The sequence below is a fragment of the Citrus clementina genome, unplaced genomic scaffold, assembly GCF_000493195.1.
Source record: "Citrus clementina cultivar Clemenules unplaced genomic scaffold, Citrus_clementina_v1.0 scaffold_2, whole genome shotgun sequence".
In the NCBI taxonomy this organism is placed as follows: Eukaryota; Viridiplantae; Streptophyta; class Magnoliopsida; order Sapindales; family Rutaceae; genus Citrus; species Citrus x clementina.
Window position 1 is genome coordinate 34,215,878 of NW_006262688.1, and position 15,390 is coordinate 34,231,267.

The 15,390-nt window shown below is 33.1% G+C and overlaps 2 protein-coding genes across 2 annotated transcripts; both read left to right on the top strand.

The window, feature by feature from the left end:
- Positions 1-1,537: 1,537 nt before the first annotated feature.
- LOC18051234 (F-box/LRR-repeat MAX2 homolog A) lies at positions 1,538-3,682 on the top strand. The gene is made up of 2 exons (XM_024190988.1): positions 1,538-2,957; positions 3,012-3,682. Exons 1-2 carry the CDS (start codon positions 1,538-1,540, stop codon positions 3,680-3,682), a joined length of 2,091 nt encoding a protein of 696 aa, XP_024046756.1.
- A 6,239-nt stretch (positions 3,683-9,921) lies between these two features.
- Positions 9,922-12,099, top strand: LOC18051235 (low-temperature-induced cysteine proteinase). The gene is made up of 5 exons (XM_006449446.2): positions 9,922-10,403; positions 10,524-10,756; positions 10,836-10,973; positions 11,062-11,553; positions 11,658-12,099. The coding sequence occupies exons 1-5, from the start codon at positions 9,950-9,952 to the stop codon at positions 11,796-11,798; spliced, it is 1,458 nt and encodes a 485-aa protein (XP_006449509.1). The 5' UTR covers positions 9,922-9,949; the 3' UTR covers positions 11,799-12,099.
- The last annotated feature ends 3,291 nt before the right edge of the window (positions 12,100-15,390 follow it).

A 15,390-nucleotide genomic window follows, 5' to 3' on the forward strand; every position in this document is an offset into this window, starting at 1 on the left:
AAGCGAATAGTAAAATAATTAATTTTAATCATACGCGATGAAAATATCGTAAATGTAACAGTAAATTTTTATTAAAGTTAAGAAGAGAGCACTTATCTCTCTTATAGTCATCTGACTATCTTAACGAAAAAGTAATAAAATGAATGTTTTATAAAGTTATAGTAGTAAAAATTTAGGAAACAATACTTATTGTAGTAATTTGATATTTTGTAATTTTTGAGGTAGTGAAATGATAATTATTCTATTTTAAATTTTAAAAGTCGATGTCAATTTTTTTTTTAAATAATTTTTTGAAGCATGATGGACTTACGCATTCTAATTCGGGGTGTAACTATCCTCACCCTTTTTCGAATTTAAAAACTTCCAAATTCTTAGCTTAAATTATTTTTATACTTATTACACATTCTATCAGATGTCATCCTCGCACAAATATAAATAATTAGTTTAGTTAATGTCCAAATTATACCTGGAGCATTTTATTGGTTAGTAAGAATTTATGACAAAATTGTAACTAAAAGATTTAAATTAATATATTTAAACCTACAGCTAGCAAAAATATTATTCCAAAAAGAAAAAGAGAAGTTGAAACTTGAAATATCTAGTAAAGGTCAAAAAGGGGGGAAAGATGAAATGAAAAAGAGGAAGAATAAAAGGGGTAGTGGATGATGATCAATAAGAGCAGCCCGCAAGCCAAGTGGCAGCCCACTGCCCACCAACCGGTAGTACCTTTCATGCTAATTGCCAAGCTGGGCAGCTACAGAATGTCTGTATCTTTATCTTGTACGCTAACTATTCGACCAAGAGCAAACCATCAGTTTCTTTCACTGTATCTTTATCTTCATCCTCAGACTCCCAGCCGCTTGCCATAAAAGCATATATTTCTTCTTTCTTCTATTAAAGCCACCAGTTCCCACTTCCCACACATTTTGAATACTCTCGCAAGTCTTAAGCCACCAGTTTTTGATATAGTGTATCTTTATCTTCATTCTTAGAGCTCCATCTCATATATCTATGCATGCAAATTTCTCCTCTCTAGCCACCAGTACTTTCCGCTATTATTATCGCATATCTTTATAACTTCATCTTGTCACCTTTGCGCTAATTAGATTCTCTCTTTCTCCCCCCCCCCCCCCCCCCCCCCCCCCCCCCTCATAAGCCACCAGTCTGGTGATACTTTTCATCTTCACCCTCACTTAATGATCGATCCCTTCTTAGTTTCTTTTGTATCTACCTTTACGTACACCACATATATAAAACATTTAGGGACATCACCACCATATCCATCTGTTTCTCTCTCTCCCCACATGCCACCCGTTTCCATTCTTGAATCTTTATCTTCGTTTTCATTCCTCACCACCTTGCTGTGTATAAATAGCATACGATTCAGGTTTCATTTGTTTATTATATATCTATATTCAACCCGCCAGGGCGGCCATCAAATATCTATCTCTGATCTTTTCCTCTCGTTCAATGTTCTTAACTTATTATTAGATATTAGAGGGAGGTAGGCATATAGTAAAAATATATGCAATAATATATGGCTGCCACAACTGTTAGCAAAGTTCCAAATTTTCACGATATGCTACCAGATGCCATTATGTCAAACATATTCAGCTTAGTTACAGACACTCGTACGCGCAACGCCATGTCCCTTGTGTGCCTTAAATGGTGCAAGCTAGAGCGGTCAACACGCAAATCCCTCGCTCTCCGAGGAAATATCCGCGATCTTAATCAAGTCCCTGTTTGCTTTCAAGCAATCAACAATCTTGATCTTTCATGTCTCTCCCCTTGGGGACACCCTCTTTTAGAATCCTCATCAAACCCTTCTCTTCTTGCTAAACTCCTCAGCCATGCCTTTCCTTCTGTTGTGTCTCTAACTATTTATGCCAGAAGCCCTTTAACTCTTCACTTTCTTGCCCCCGAGTGGCCTAAATTAAGCCACGTTAAGCTTGTTCGCTGGCACCAGCGTTTCAATGCTCCTATTGGTTATGACTTTTTTGCATTATTTGAGCACTGCCCTTCACTCTCTTCAATTGATCTCTCTCATTTCTATTGCTGGACCGAAGATTTACCTACAGCATTTGAATTATACCCTTCTATTGCAGCTTCTCTTTCACATCTTAATCTCCTCGTCGGTCATTCTTTCACCGAGGGTTATAAATCTCATGAGCTTTTATCCATCACTTCTGCTTGTCCAAATCTGAGCCAATTACTTGCAACCTGTGTATTTGACCACAGATTCCTTGGCTTTGTTGGGGATGAAACTTTGCTTTCTATTGCTTCAAACTGCCCCCGTCTTTCCCTTCTTCACCTCGCTGATTCTACAGCCTTATCATCCAATTCCAGCAGGGCTGATCCTAACAAAAACGATGAAGGTTACGCGTCTGAAGATGCTAGGATCAGTCCTACTGCACTCGGAGACTTTTTTGAAAGCCTTCCATTGCTTGAAGAGTTGGTTCTTGATGTTGGTAACAATGTTAGAGATACTTGGCCAGCACTAGAGTTGCTTAATTCCAAGTGCCCGCGGCTTAAATCTTTGAAGCTGGGGCAACTCCATGGAATTTGCAGAGAGATTGATTCTTCTATGCCAGCTGCTGGGGTTGCTCTCTGGAAAGGTCTGGAATCCTTGTCCATTAAAAACTCTGCTGATTTAACTGATTCTGCCTTGATTGCTATTTCTCTTGGCTGTTCAAACCTCACCAAATTCGAGGTTCAAGGTTGCAATAAGATCACAAAAATGGGGATGCAGATCTTTGCTCGTGTTCTACAGAAAACTTTGGTTGATGTGAGGATATCTTCTTGCAAATATCTCAACACCGTGTGCTCACTGCAGGCTTTGGAGCCAATCCGAGATCGGATACAACGGCTACATGTAGATTGTGTGTGGGAGAGTGTTGAGCAATATTCACAGGATCATGAAATTCGAGGAGAAAGTAGCAGTTCAAGTCATGAAGCTTGTGGATTCAAGGATTTTCAAACAGAAAAGCGAATCATGATGTCGGAAGAAGAAGCAAGCTTGAAAAAGAAAGCCAAGTGCTGCGACGGAAGCGGTAATGGTTTCTCTTCTTGTAGTGATACTTGGACCAAGCTAAAATATCTTTCTCTGTGGATTGCCGCTGGTGAGCTGCTGAATCCAATACGTTTAGCAGGGCTAGAGAATTGTCCTATCCTTGAAGAAATACAAATAAAAGTTGTTGGTGATTGCAGAAATCAACAGAAACCTGTTTTCATGGCTGAATTTGGGCTAAATTCTTTAGTAAATTATCCTCAACTTTCGAGGATGCATTTTGATTGTGGTGACGCCATAGGATTTGCACTTACTGCGCCTAGAGGATATGCAGATTTGAGCCTGTGGGAGCGTTTTTATTTGAATGGAATTGAGAATTTGAATCTAAAGGAGCTCAATTATTGGCCTCCGCAAGACATGGATGTGCACCAGAGAAGCCTTTCTCTGCCAGCTGCCGGATTGCTTTCGCAATGTCGAAGTCTGAGGAAACTTTTCATTCATGGGACTGCAAATGAACATTTCATGTCGTTTTTTCTCAAGATACCAACTCTCAGGGATGTGCAACTCAGAGAAGATTATTATCCTGCTCCCGAAAATGATACCACCTCAGAAATGAGAGTTGATTCTTGCTATCGATTTCAGGATGCCCTCAACAGGCGTCACATTCCTGACTAGTAAATTAATTCAAGCTATATATATATATATGAGCTAGCTGTAAGTTCTACTCTCTTTGTTCATACACATAAATGGTGAAACATGCATGCAAGCAGGAACATAAAAAATAAAAAAAGTTGAAATTCCCCATATTCCAGCCAAATTTCTGTGGCCTTGGAATAAATTTATGAAACGTAACGTTCTACTGTAGCTTTTCAATCTAAAGAAAAGAACACAAAATTTTTGGATCAGGACTGAGAATCACAAGTCATAAAGTTTGCGAGAATCTCCAGAAAGATCGGTTCAGCTTTCTCAACCCTTCAATTTGGAACAATGATTTAATATTAGTATTTATTATATTAATATATTTATTGATTACAATGTTCAATCTTGGATGATTACAAAACTAACTAGCTAACTAAACCCGCTTCATTTGATTGCGAATGTACAATGTTCATATCAATTGCCGTTAGGAACGGGATGCTCTAGTTGAAAAATAAAAATGGTAAGTCATCAATTAACCATCTATTTTACCAAACAATTGATAACTATTAGACAATAATATCAAATGCAGCCTAATTCAAATTAATTCACATTATGTTGTGTTTATTTTCTGGAGTGAAACTGAAGAATGTGGATTCCTTCTACTCTAGTGTTTACTTACAAATTTTATTCCCACTCCCCCCTCTTCCCTTTTTACCCTTATATTTAATAAAATAAATAAATAATATTTTATAAAATAATATTTTATAAATTACATTTATTAAAAATAATAAGATTAAACATATTTAAATAAAATATTATTATATTTATTTAAAAATAATAGTATTATATTTATTTAATATTAGTAATTAATAATAATAATAATAATAATAATAATAATAAATATTTTATTCTAAGAAAATATTAATTTTGTACTATATTATTAATAATAATGTTTCATTTGTGTTGCTCTTATTAATAATTTTCTATTTACATAATTAAAATTAAAATTAATAAAAATTTGTGATTTATATAATTAAGAATATTAATAATTATAATTAATTTACAAATATAATAAAATAATTATTTTATTTTTCAAATATATTTTTATTAATTTTGTAATTAAAAAACTATAATTTTTTAAATAAGGGTAAAACCGTAGTTTAAAATCATTTACTCCCAATTTAAGACAATGTAAACACATAAATTGGATTCTGATTTCAATTTCACACTCTCATTCCAGTGTAAATAAACAACCTACTCTCACTCCCACTCCGCACTTCTAATCTCAGGATTCTCACTCCAAACCAAAATATAAACGTTATCTTAATGTATTGAGGCGACTATCTTGAGAAGATTCTCCATTTAATCGTGTCTAGAATTAATTATGGGACAAAAAAGCAACTTAATCCTACTTTGGGACTTAGCTATCAGCTATGGTGCAACTGTGGTACCATTCCACAGCTGCACTTAGCCATTGAATCCCTCACCATAGCTGGATCCAATGACTAGGTGGAGCTTAGCTGGACCCCCTACTTTAGGTATCTTCTGGTCCAATTATACTAGAGTCCATGTTGTTTATAATAAAATTAAAAGAAGTTAGAGTTTAAAAATTTTAACATTTAAGTCCTCTTTGTTTTAGTTTGTATAAACCCTTCATTGTACTTGATGATTAGGGAGTAAGTGAAATTATTTAAGCCATCAAAATATTTTATAAACCTACTTGTTAGTTAATAAGATTTATTACTAAAATGCCTAAAATATAAATTTCTAATATGGCCCAGGTAAAAAAAATTAAATGGAAGTGTTTTGTTAGAAAATGAATTCTTTATGTTGACTTATTTAAAATTTATTTCTAATTTCATGTAATATTCTAAACTTCTAAAAATTAAAAATAGTTGTGGTCTTTATACCATTTCTAGTTGTATATCTTTTGTTAAAACTTCTCTCAATTTTCTTGTAGTGACAATAATGTAAAGGATTATATAATGATTTTTAGTTTTATATGAATGTTGGGTCATTTAAATTTGACCATAAAAATTTCTTCATTCAAATATAGTTGAACAAATTATATTTGTTTGGTTTGTGGTGACTGAATTACAGTTTGATAATAATTTGATAAAAAAAAGTTATTATTGTAATTTGATAGAAATTATTACACAATTTAATGGGTTTTGATCAGTCAAGATTATGTTAGGTATTTACTTAGGTTTATAGTGTATAAGAAATTGGAAACAATGCGGATTTAAATGTCAAAATTGTGCAACCTTTACTTTTCTGATTCCTTTCATAAACAATGGGGATTATATTGTAAATAACTAAACAAAGACATTCCTGAAAGCACAAAATGACAAACATGGAAGTACCTTGCAACCGGTGCCAGATAGCCGAATCCTTAATCATGAGCAAAGTAGATACTGCAATTTCTTTCGCACTCATGGAAAAGAAAAAGAGAGGGAAAATGGAACCAGTAAGTTGCATGAAAAATTAGATCAAGAATCTCAAAATTAAAAAAAGAGAGAAATTCCACCTCGAAGATTGATGCAAAATTACATTTATGAAAAAACACTGGGCCTCCAATAAATTGAGTCCACTATACCAACTTCGCTCTTTTTTTTTCGTCTTATTTTTTCTTGAAGTAATTGAAAAAACACTATGCCTCTGCCTCCAAGTTAATTAAGATAACATTTACATTTTTATAATAAAGTAGAAATTTTGAAGAGTGGAAATCTTACGATTGAGAGTATGGAGTGGGAGTGATAGTAGTTGTTGAATGAGAGTATGAAATTATAATCAGAATTAAATTTATGTGTTTACTTTATCACGTGTTCATGTGTTGGGAGTTAATAGTTTTAAATTATAGTTTTACCCTTATTTAAAGAATTTTAGTTTTTAATTACAAAATTAATAAAAATATTTTTAAAATAAAATATTATATTTTTAAATTAATAATAATTATTAATATTCTTAATTATATAAATCATAATTTTTTATTAGTTTAATTTTAATTATGTAAATTAAAAACTATTGGTAAGAGCAACACAAATGAAACATTACTATTAATAATATAGTACAAAATTAATATTTTATTAGAATAAACTATTAATTATTATTAATTATGAATATTAAATAAATATAGCACTATTATTTTTAAATAAATATAATAATATTATAATTTCAAATAAAAATAGTATATAGTAATATTATTAATTGACTATGAATATAAAAATATTATTTTTAAATAATTTTAACTTAAAATCAATGTAAATTATGATTTTTAATTAAATATAATAATATTATTTAAATAAATATGATATTATTTATTTTATTTTATGATATCATTTAGTTTATTAAATATAATTATGTCAACTTTTTTTTTAAAAAAAGAAAGAATCCAGTCTCACCTCTTCTATGGAGTGAGAATTCTACTCCCCATTCTAAAAATAAGTGGGACTCACGGGATTAAATTTCCAGTCTTTTCTTAAACTATGCAAATAAATACTAGAGTGGGAGAAGTCCATACTCTTTACTTTTATTTCAATAAGTAAATATAGCATAATTTAATATATAATTGGTCTGCGTGACAAGGGAAAGACAATATATTGGATAAATAAATGATGCCAGATCCACCTACTCTTGGGACGTTTTCTATTGTCATTCATGAAGTTCAAATTTTCAAGTCAAAAATATTGTATGCTCATAGTATGCGTACTTATCATAGAACGTCCAATTTATAGCAATTTGGTCCGAACTTCACATAGATCGCTTCAAAAGCTGTCATCATATATTTCATCTTTAACCGATGATGGGTATGCGAATCACTCATGACCTTTAACAATATTGTAGAAATAATATATATATATATATATAAAAAAAAGAATGTGGCAACCGGCAAACTGGGCAGCAGAGGCAAGCGGTCGTTGGTTAGCATGAGAAAATTTGAGGGATGGTATATTCTAATTTCTAAAAGCATATGGCAAATTGGCCAACATTAGCCTCCAAATTTTATAGATGACAGGCAGGCTGCGGCTGATCCAAAGATAAAAAAAAAAGATGATATACACAATACATGCCTTGAACTTGAAGTTCAAATACCAGTTTCGAGAAAAGGCAATATATTATATAATTTTATGTGGAAAAAAGCCAAACCTTTTCAATCAAAAGTATCCATCTACACAAACCCAATCTCTAAGACTCTTAACTAACTTTAGCACTATCGGATATCCATCGATCTTTTAGCAATTATGACGACAACATATTCCACAGACATTTTTCATTTCTTTTTTTTTTTTTTTTTTTTAATTCCGGTCCTCCTCGTCGTCGTCCTCTATATACCGCGCCAAATTTCTATTGCACGTACATTTAAAAAAAAAAAAAAAGAATTAAAAATTTAAATTAAATTAAACCCACCATGAACATGAAGCAGAGTGTCTCATCGGATTCAAACCATAGACGCACCACTCCCGTAGGTATGGTCCATACTGATACTGCGTCGTTTCGGCAACCCACAGGCTAGTTGCAACCTGCGGGCTGGCCCCCGGGAAGGGTGATGGTATTCTCGGGGTTAGCAGCAGAAAGAAGCACGAAGAGGCTGGACCAGCTTGATGATGAGTTGCATGTGACGATCATTGGTGAGAATTGATATTAATTTGCATGAAATTAGCAAAGAGGACACCTGCACTTTTGCTGATCTGATTAGCAGCAATTAATATTAATATTAATTTTGGTTTTGTTTTTTTGTCTTTTGTGATGATTATTTTGTTAATCAAGATGACGATTTATTTCTTAAATTTAATTTATTCGAGAACGGTTGAATGCTAAAAGCCCAGTCTACACGAAATATAGTGAAATGTGGTCCTCCAAACCGAAAAACAAGATCGAGGTCTTCCAAAATAGGACTACGAGCCCGGCTCCTGGCACCCCTTCAAGATCCTTTGAAATATCCCTTTGCTAAATACACCCAACAGAAATAAACGAAGAATTTAATGACTTTAAAAAAACACAGTTTTTTATTCCACAACTAACCTTTCTCATAAACCTAGTGAAATAAGATTTTCTGAAATTTTTTTTCACAATTATCACATATTCGAGTAACAATCCCTTGAAAAGGATGGAATAGAAATATAACCATGATTTTCTTATATTTAACTTCGTCTCTCCTTTCAAACTTCTCTTTCAGTCTAGTTGTAATACTTAAAAATTTCCTTCATGTTTTTCTTAACTTTATTAATAGTGTTTCCCTTTCATTATTAGATTCTCTCTCAATTTTTTTTTTTTTTTTACTAAAAGCTCCCTCTAATCTTTTATTTGTTTATTTCATCGTTTGATAGATCAAAATGTGAAAGTTTTAAAATTTTAACTCATCCACGTATTTTGACATCTACAACCGCAGCCAACAACTATATTCTCATTATATGAATTAAAAATTAGAAATGATATAAGAGTGAAGGGGTGTATATAATTTTATGGTTAAAAAAGTAAATACAAGTAAAAGGTGTTTTATAAATTTGAAAGGGTGCCAATACCTCCACTCTAGGACTATATGTGCATGAAAATATTTGCCAATAAATTAAAAAAAAAAAAGATTATTATAACTGCATTTTGAATTTTTATTTTTATTTTCCCAATGAATACATTGCTGGGTTTAACTCCTGGTGATCCAACTCAATTGCATAGCAAAATTATTTCGGATTAAGAAGAGCGTGGGCTCCAAAATCTCGATGTTGAGGTTGAGGCCTTTCTTTGACTGTTAGATAATTAGAGTTCTCATCTCTGAGCATCTATTCACCCTACTCAACGGTCAAACTATCTGAATGGTAGAAGCAGACCAAACACCAAACTAATTTGGTTCTAACAAGGTTCTCTCCAAGAAAGAAATAAATTTCCAACAAAAGAAAAATACTTTTTTTCATTGAATAACGGAAGAGATACTTTAGAATATTTAAAGATTAAAATTTCAATAATTAATAGCGATCCCATTAGTCTTTTTATATATACTACGAAAATTAAAAACTCACAAATGGGTAACTGCAACTGCAGAAATACCCTGGCTCGGATCATTATTTTGGTCACCTTCAATTTGTTATTTTTGTCTCTATGAAACACAAAATTTGATTTTAATTTTAATTTTCTCTGTATAATCGAAAATGGAATGGTGGGAACAAGAAATACAAACGTCATTGTTTATTGAGTTTGACTGGTAGGCTTGAAGCTGCTACCAATTCCTAACCATATAAATCATCAGCACACAAAAGCAATGAAGAAAGTATGAAGATCAATCACTGACTTAGCAACCCTTTTGAGCAAATGGGATTTCAACTGGTTATTCTTTTCTTGATTTTGGCTTCGGCTACTAGCCTCCCTAGTGAACACTCCATCATTGGTCATGACTTTAATGAGTTTGTTTCAGAGGAGCGGGTATTCGAGTTATTTCAACGATGGAAAGATAAGCATGGCAAGGCGTACAAGCATACAGAAGAGGCAGAAAGGAGGTTCAGAAATTTTAAGAATAACTTGGAGTATGTTGTTGAAAAGAAAAATAATCCTGGTGGGCATGTTGTTGGGTTGAACAAGTTTGCTGACATGAGCAATGAGGAGTTTCGAGAAATTTATTTGAAAAAGATTCAAAAGCCTATTGGCAAAGCGATTGGTAATGCAAAGAGTAACTTGCACAAGACGGTACAATCATGCGAAGCACCATCGAGCTTGGATTGGAGGAAAAGGGGAATCGTTACTCCTGTTAAGGACCAAGGAAGCTGTGGTACGTCTTGTTCTTCTTTTTTGACCTGATCACTAAATAATAGTACTTTTAGCGTTTTCACCAGTCACAAATTGTTATATTCTATAGTTTCTTGACTGTGTGTGTAATTTTTGTTAACAGGAAGTTGTTGGTCGTTCTCTACGACTGGAGCCATTGAAGGAATAAATGCCTTGGTCACTGGAGACCTCATTAGCCTTTCGGAACAAGAACTCGTGGATTGTGATACCACAAGCTGTGGATGTGATGGAGGCTACATGGATTATGCATTTGAATGGGTTATTAACAACGGTGGAATCGACACAGAATCTGATTATCCTTACACCGGTGTCGATGGTACCTGCAATATCACCAAGGTTTGGCCAAATACTAATAAAACTTGATACATGAACGTTTGAGGACCATTAAAATTTCATCTGGTTTTACTTTGATCAGGAGGAAACCAAAGTTGTATCTATTGATGGTTATAAAGATGTAGAGCCATCCGATAGTGCACTGCTATGTGCTGCAGTTCAACAACCGATTAGCGTTGGCATGGTTGGCTCTGCAATTGATTTTCAGCTATATACAAGTGTTAAGTTCCAGGTGCCTTGACTTCTTCATCAAACATATTTTCAAAATTTTTTAGTGACATGAAAATTTTGTGATGTGATCTGATCAGGGAATTTACAATGGTGACTGTTCCAACGACCCATATTACATTGATCATGCGGTTTTGATAGTTGGTTATGGCTCTGAAAATGGTGAAGATTATTGGATTGTAAAGAATTCTTGGGGAACAAGTTGGGGAATTGACGGATACTTTTACATAACAAGGGACACCAGTTTAGAATATGGTAAATGTGCCATCAATGCTATGGCTTCTTATCCAATCAAAGAATCCTATGCACCATCTCCCTATTCACCGCCATCCGAGCCACCCCCGCTACCGTCACCGCCACCACCACCACCTCCATCTCCATCACCAAGTCAATGCGGAGACTTTTCCTATTGTCCAAGTGGTGAAACATGTTGTTGCATTTTTGGGTTCTTGGATTTTTGCTGGATCTATGGCTGCTGTCCCTATGAGAATGCTGTTTGCTGCGCTGGAACTCAAGACTGCTGCCCTGCTGATTATCCTATTTGTGATATTGAAGAAGGGCTCTGCCTCAAGGTATGCGAATTCTACTTCATGAATTTCAGGATTAAGGCATAAATAGTTGAATTTCTAATGTTTCTTTTTCTTAACTATATTAGTTGTTAACATTTGTTGTACAGAAGTACAGAGATTACCTGGGAGTAGCGGCAAAGAGCCGAATGCTGGCTAAGCATAAGTTGCCATGGACTAAAATTGAGGAAACAGAGAAGATGTACCAATCTCATCAGTGGAAGAGGAACCCATTTGCTGCAATACGCTAAATAAATGAGCAACATTCATTTATCGTCTCATTGAGTGTGAACTTTGAACTTTGAAGGTTGCCTTCACTCTTGCTATGTCGCTTTTTTTCTCTCATGGGTCACGGGTGCATCCTCTACTTTCAATTGGGCATATGTGTTCTTCTAAATAGTTTCTGGGAAACAGCCCTTAAAATTTTTGTCCATATCTCATGGCTTGAAAGGTTGTTCAAATTGAAGCCACTTTAGCATCGTAATCCAGGCCTCGTTGTCATATGGGGTTTTATCACAATAAATGACTTATTCTGCGGTTTGTTTTGTATAATTTAAATGCAGTTTCTATTTATTTTTTTATAATTTGGATACAATTTATGAAAATAGCTGAAACCTTCTTGAAGGTCTTCTTAGTTGCAACAAGATTCCTTTTCAATCATCCAAGAATTTTGTCACTATAACCCTTGATCTGATAAACTGATATAAGCTATTATAACACTTTCGAATCTTGGTTCCACCATTATGTACATTGGCAACTTTTGTCTGCCAACAATATCAGCGATGAATGATGATGATGCTGCTGGTTTGCCAGACAGCCACTCCATCAAAATTTAAGCTTCCGTTGCTTTTAAATACCATTGAAGCTACCATAATGCTATAGTCTTTTAACATTACAAAGTTGTAGAACTAGAACTGTAGAAGATGAAATTCGTTCGTCTGCAGCCTGCACAACAGAGAGTTTATTTATAACTGAAGATGAGAATGGTTGCTCAATTTTACAAATCCCATGATTAAGAAAGGAAAATTCAATCCTTGTTATGTGTATGTTTCAACTTATTATAAAGATATACACACACATGGTAAATAGTAAATAGATAAGAAATAATATTTTTAAAACACCAAAAATCTTCTCTTAAAAAAATGGGTGTCCACAAAGTATGATATTAAATGAAATCAATTTCATTTCAAGCACTTTTTTATTTATATAAAGATAAAGAAAACTCATTTTGTGGACCACTAACTCTGTAATCCCTCTTGTGCTCTTGGACGATTTGGCTCAAAGTCGTCGAAATATCGTGTGTGCCACTCTTTACGGTTCCCTTGTTCTTGTGTTTGAATTTTGATATTACGAATAGGCATGTTTTTCCTTTAAAATATGCCAATATATTAAATTTATAGTCAAATGATATGAAATTATTTTATTAGCTCAAGTAACAATGAGTTATTAAATTTTATCATTTCTCATTTAAATGTTGATACAAATTAAGTATCTGAACCGAATAGATATCATATAATTTATTGTTGTTACAAGCAGTTATAAAATCTTAAAAGTTATGTTTTAGCCAATAAATAAGTAAATAAGTTTTATATATTTAAACAATATGTTGGATACATGAATTGTGGTGACAAGGGTTCCAACTTCTAAGATTTTCTTCAATTATTAAGTAGGATAAAGTTTTATTTCAAATGTTTGATTAGTAAAAGTAAATCTACAAATTAGAACAGTAGCGCGACTATCCAATGAAAAAGATACTATCAAATAAATATGCTTCCACGTAATGTCATTGGCATCTATGTTTCAAGTTTATTATGTGATCTAATCACGACTTATTAAGCGTACGACTGAGCTATTTAGTTTAAGTAAAAAAATTGTTAAAATTAATTAATTGTAGCACAGAGACAACAAGAATGGCAGACCACGCCAAAATCACGAGAGATAATCTCCATTCATCGACGCACCTACGGGCTTAAAATCTGAAGCCACGTTAGAATTACATGATACCCCCGCAAATTAAGGGAGATTTAGACCAAGAAGAAATGCCGGACGAAAGATTTCTATTTGTTTATTCAAAGTGTTTGGTGTAATTGGAACAAAATTTTCAATTAGTTTATTTAAAATGTAAGATTTCAATTAGATTGCCAAAAATTTTGTCGCATTCAAGACACATAACTTTGAGTAGCTTAATATATTTCATGCCACGTTTGCTTTATGCGATTGGGTGCATTGAAACAGTGATAAGAGCAAATAATATTACATTTATATGGTTATAATTTTAAGATACAGAATAAATTTGCAAGGATGACTACATCATAATGTTTTTCATTCTCCATTGATTACTGTAAAATCTCTGTTACGCACACAATTCTTCAGTTGTAGACAACTCAATTTTTTACATTGTACATAATATGTTATAAATCAGGGGTCAAAAACCAAATTAGATAATCAATAATAATAATAATTTTAAAAAAGTAACATAAAGTTTGAAGTTTCGTAAATTAAGAGTTTTGGGTCTATATTACAAAATGAATTTATCATGAATGAGATTAGGGATGACAATTTTTTCCGATGGGATGAGATACTGCGGGATCCCATCCCATTTAGGACGGGATTGAGACATATTTTTGTCTAACAAAAAAATTTAAGGACGGAATTGAGACATTTTTTTATCCCAATTAGATATGCGGGACGGGAGTTGGGATTGATAAATTCCGTCCTATCCCCTCTCATTACTGATTAAGAATGGAAATTTTTCCAATTAGGATGGGATCCTGCAGGATCCCATCTCTTTTGGGACGGGATTGGAACATATTTTTGTCCCAAAAAAAATATAGGGACGGGATTGAGACGTTTTTTCATCCCATTTGTATATACAGGATGAGACTGAAATTGGTAAATCACATCCCATCCCGTCCCATTGCCAACCCTAAATGAGATGTTAGTAGTTTTTTAATTTTTTTTTAAGAGTAACTTCTTATTGTCAATTGTTCATGTGCTGCGATTCTTGTAAACAACAACGAATGCACGTCAATTATTACACATAACTTTAAAATATAAGCGATTCTTGTAAACAACAACGAATGCACGTCAATTATTACACATAACTTTAAAATATAAATTGTAATATATCTGAATTGCTTAATTGTAGCAGTAGTTTAATCATTGTCTCTAAGATAATTTATACAACAATATCAATATCATGGTAGAAAATTACTGGTTGCCTACATCATGATTTGAAAAAAAAAAAGAAAAAGAAGGGGGGAGGGGGGGAATTTGGTCGTGGATGGCCCAATCTAACCACCTGCCGAATTAAGGACACTTGGCTTAACAACCATCAAGTCAAATCGAATTTCCTCATCTGTAAGCCCGTGACCACTCCTCCCCATTTCTGCCGCGGCATGTTCAATTATTACCATCATTATGGCAAAAGCGTTCTTAATTCTTTAATTTCAAATTTTCCTAGGCTCTAAATTAAGTCTTACCGTACATGCGTATTACTTTGCATCAAAACTCTTGACATAGTTTACTAGAATAATTAAGCTCACATGTAGTTTGTAAATTACAACTAGTTAAGGGTGCGTTTGTGATTGAGGTATTGTAATTTTTAAGATACAATTGTTGTGAAAAAAAAATTGTAATTATGAAATAAAAGTTTGTAATATATAGTAAATATAAATTTTAAATAATAATTTTAATAAAATTATTATATTGAAAAATTATCAACATAGCTTCCAAGTTACATCAACTAGTGTTTACCAAATACTTTAGTACGGTAACTTTTAAGTTACAACTACCCAACCTCAATCTCAAACACACCCTAAATTTGTTCAATACAATTGATTA

What these genes read in the sequence shown, in the direction of transcription:
- LOC18051234 (XM_024190988.1), top strand. Translation starts at nt 1,538, where the DNA reads ATGGCTGCCACAACTGTTAGCAAAGTTCCAAATTTTCACGATATGCTA. An exon ending in CAGTTCAAGTCATGAAGCTT is followed by an intron (nt 2,958 to 3,011) that starts GTGGATTCAAGG and finishes CGGAAGAAGAAG; the next exon opens with CAAGCTTGAAAAAGAAAGCC.
- LOC18051235 (XM_006449446.2), top strand. Translation starts at nt 9,950, where the DNA reads ATGGGATTTCAACTGGTTATTCTTTTCTTGATTTTGGCTTCGGCTACT. An exon ending in GTACCTGCAATATCACCAAG is followed by an intron (nt 10,757 to 10,835) that starts GTTTGGCCAAAT and finishes TACTTTGATCAG; the next exon opens with GAGGAAACCAAAGTTGTATC. An exon ending in ATTTTCAGCTATATACAAGT is followed by an intron (nt 10,974 to 11,061) that starts GTTAAGTTCCAG and finishes TGATCTGATCAG; the next exon opens with GGAATTTACAATGGTGACTG.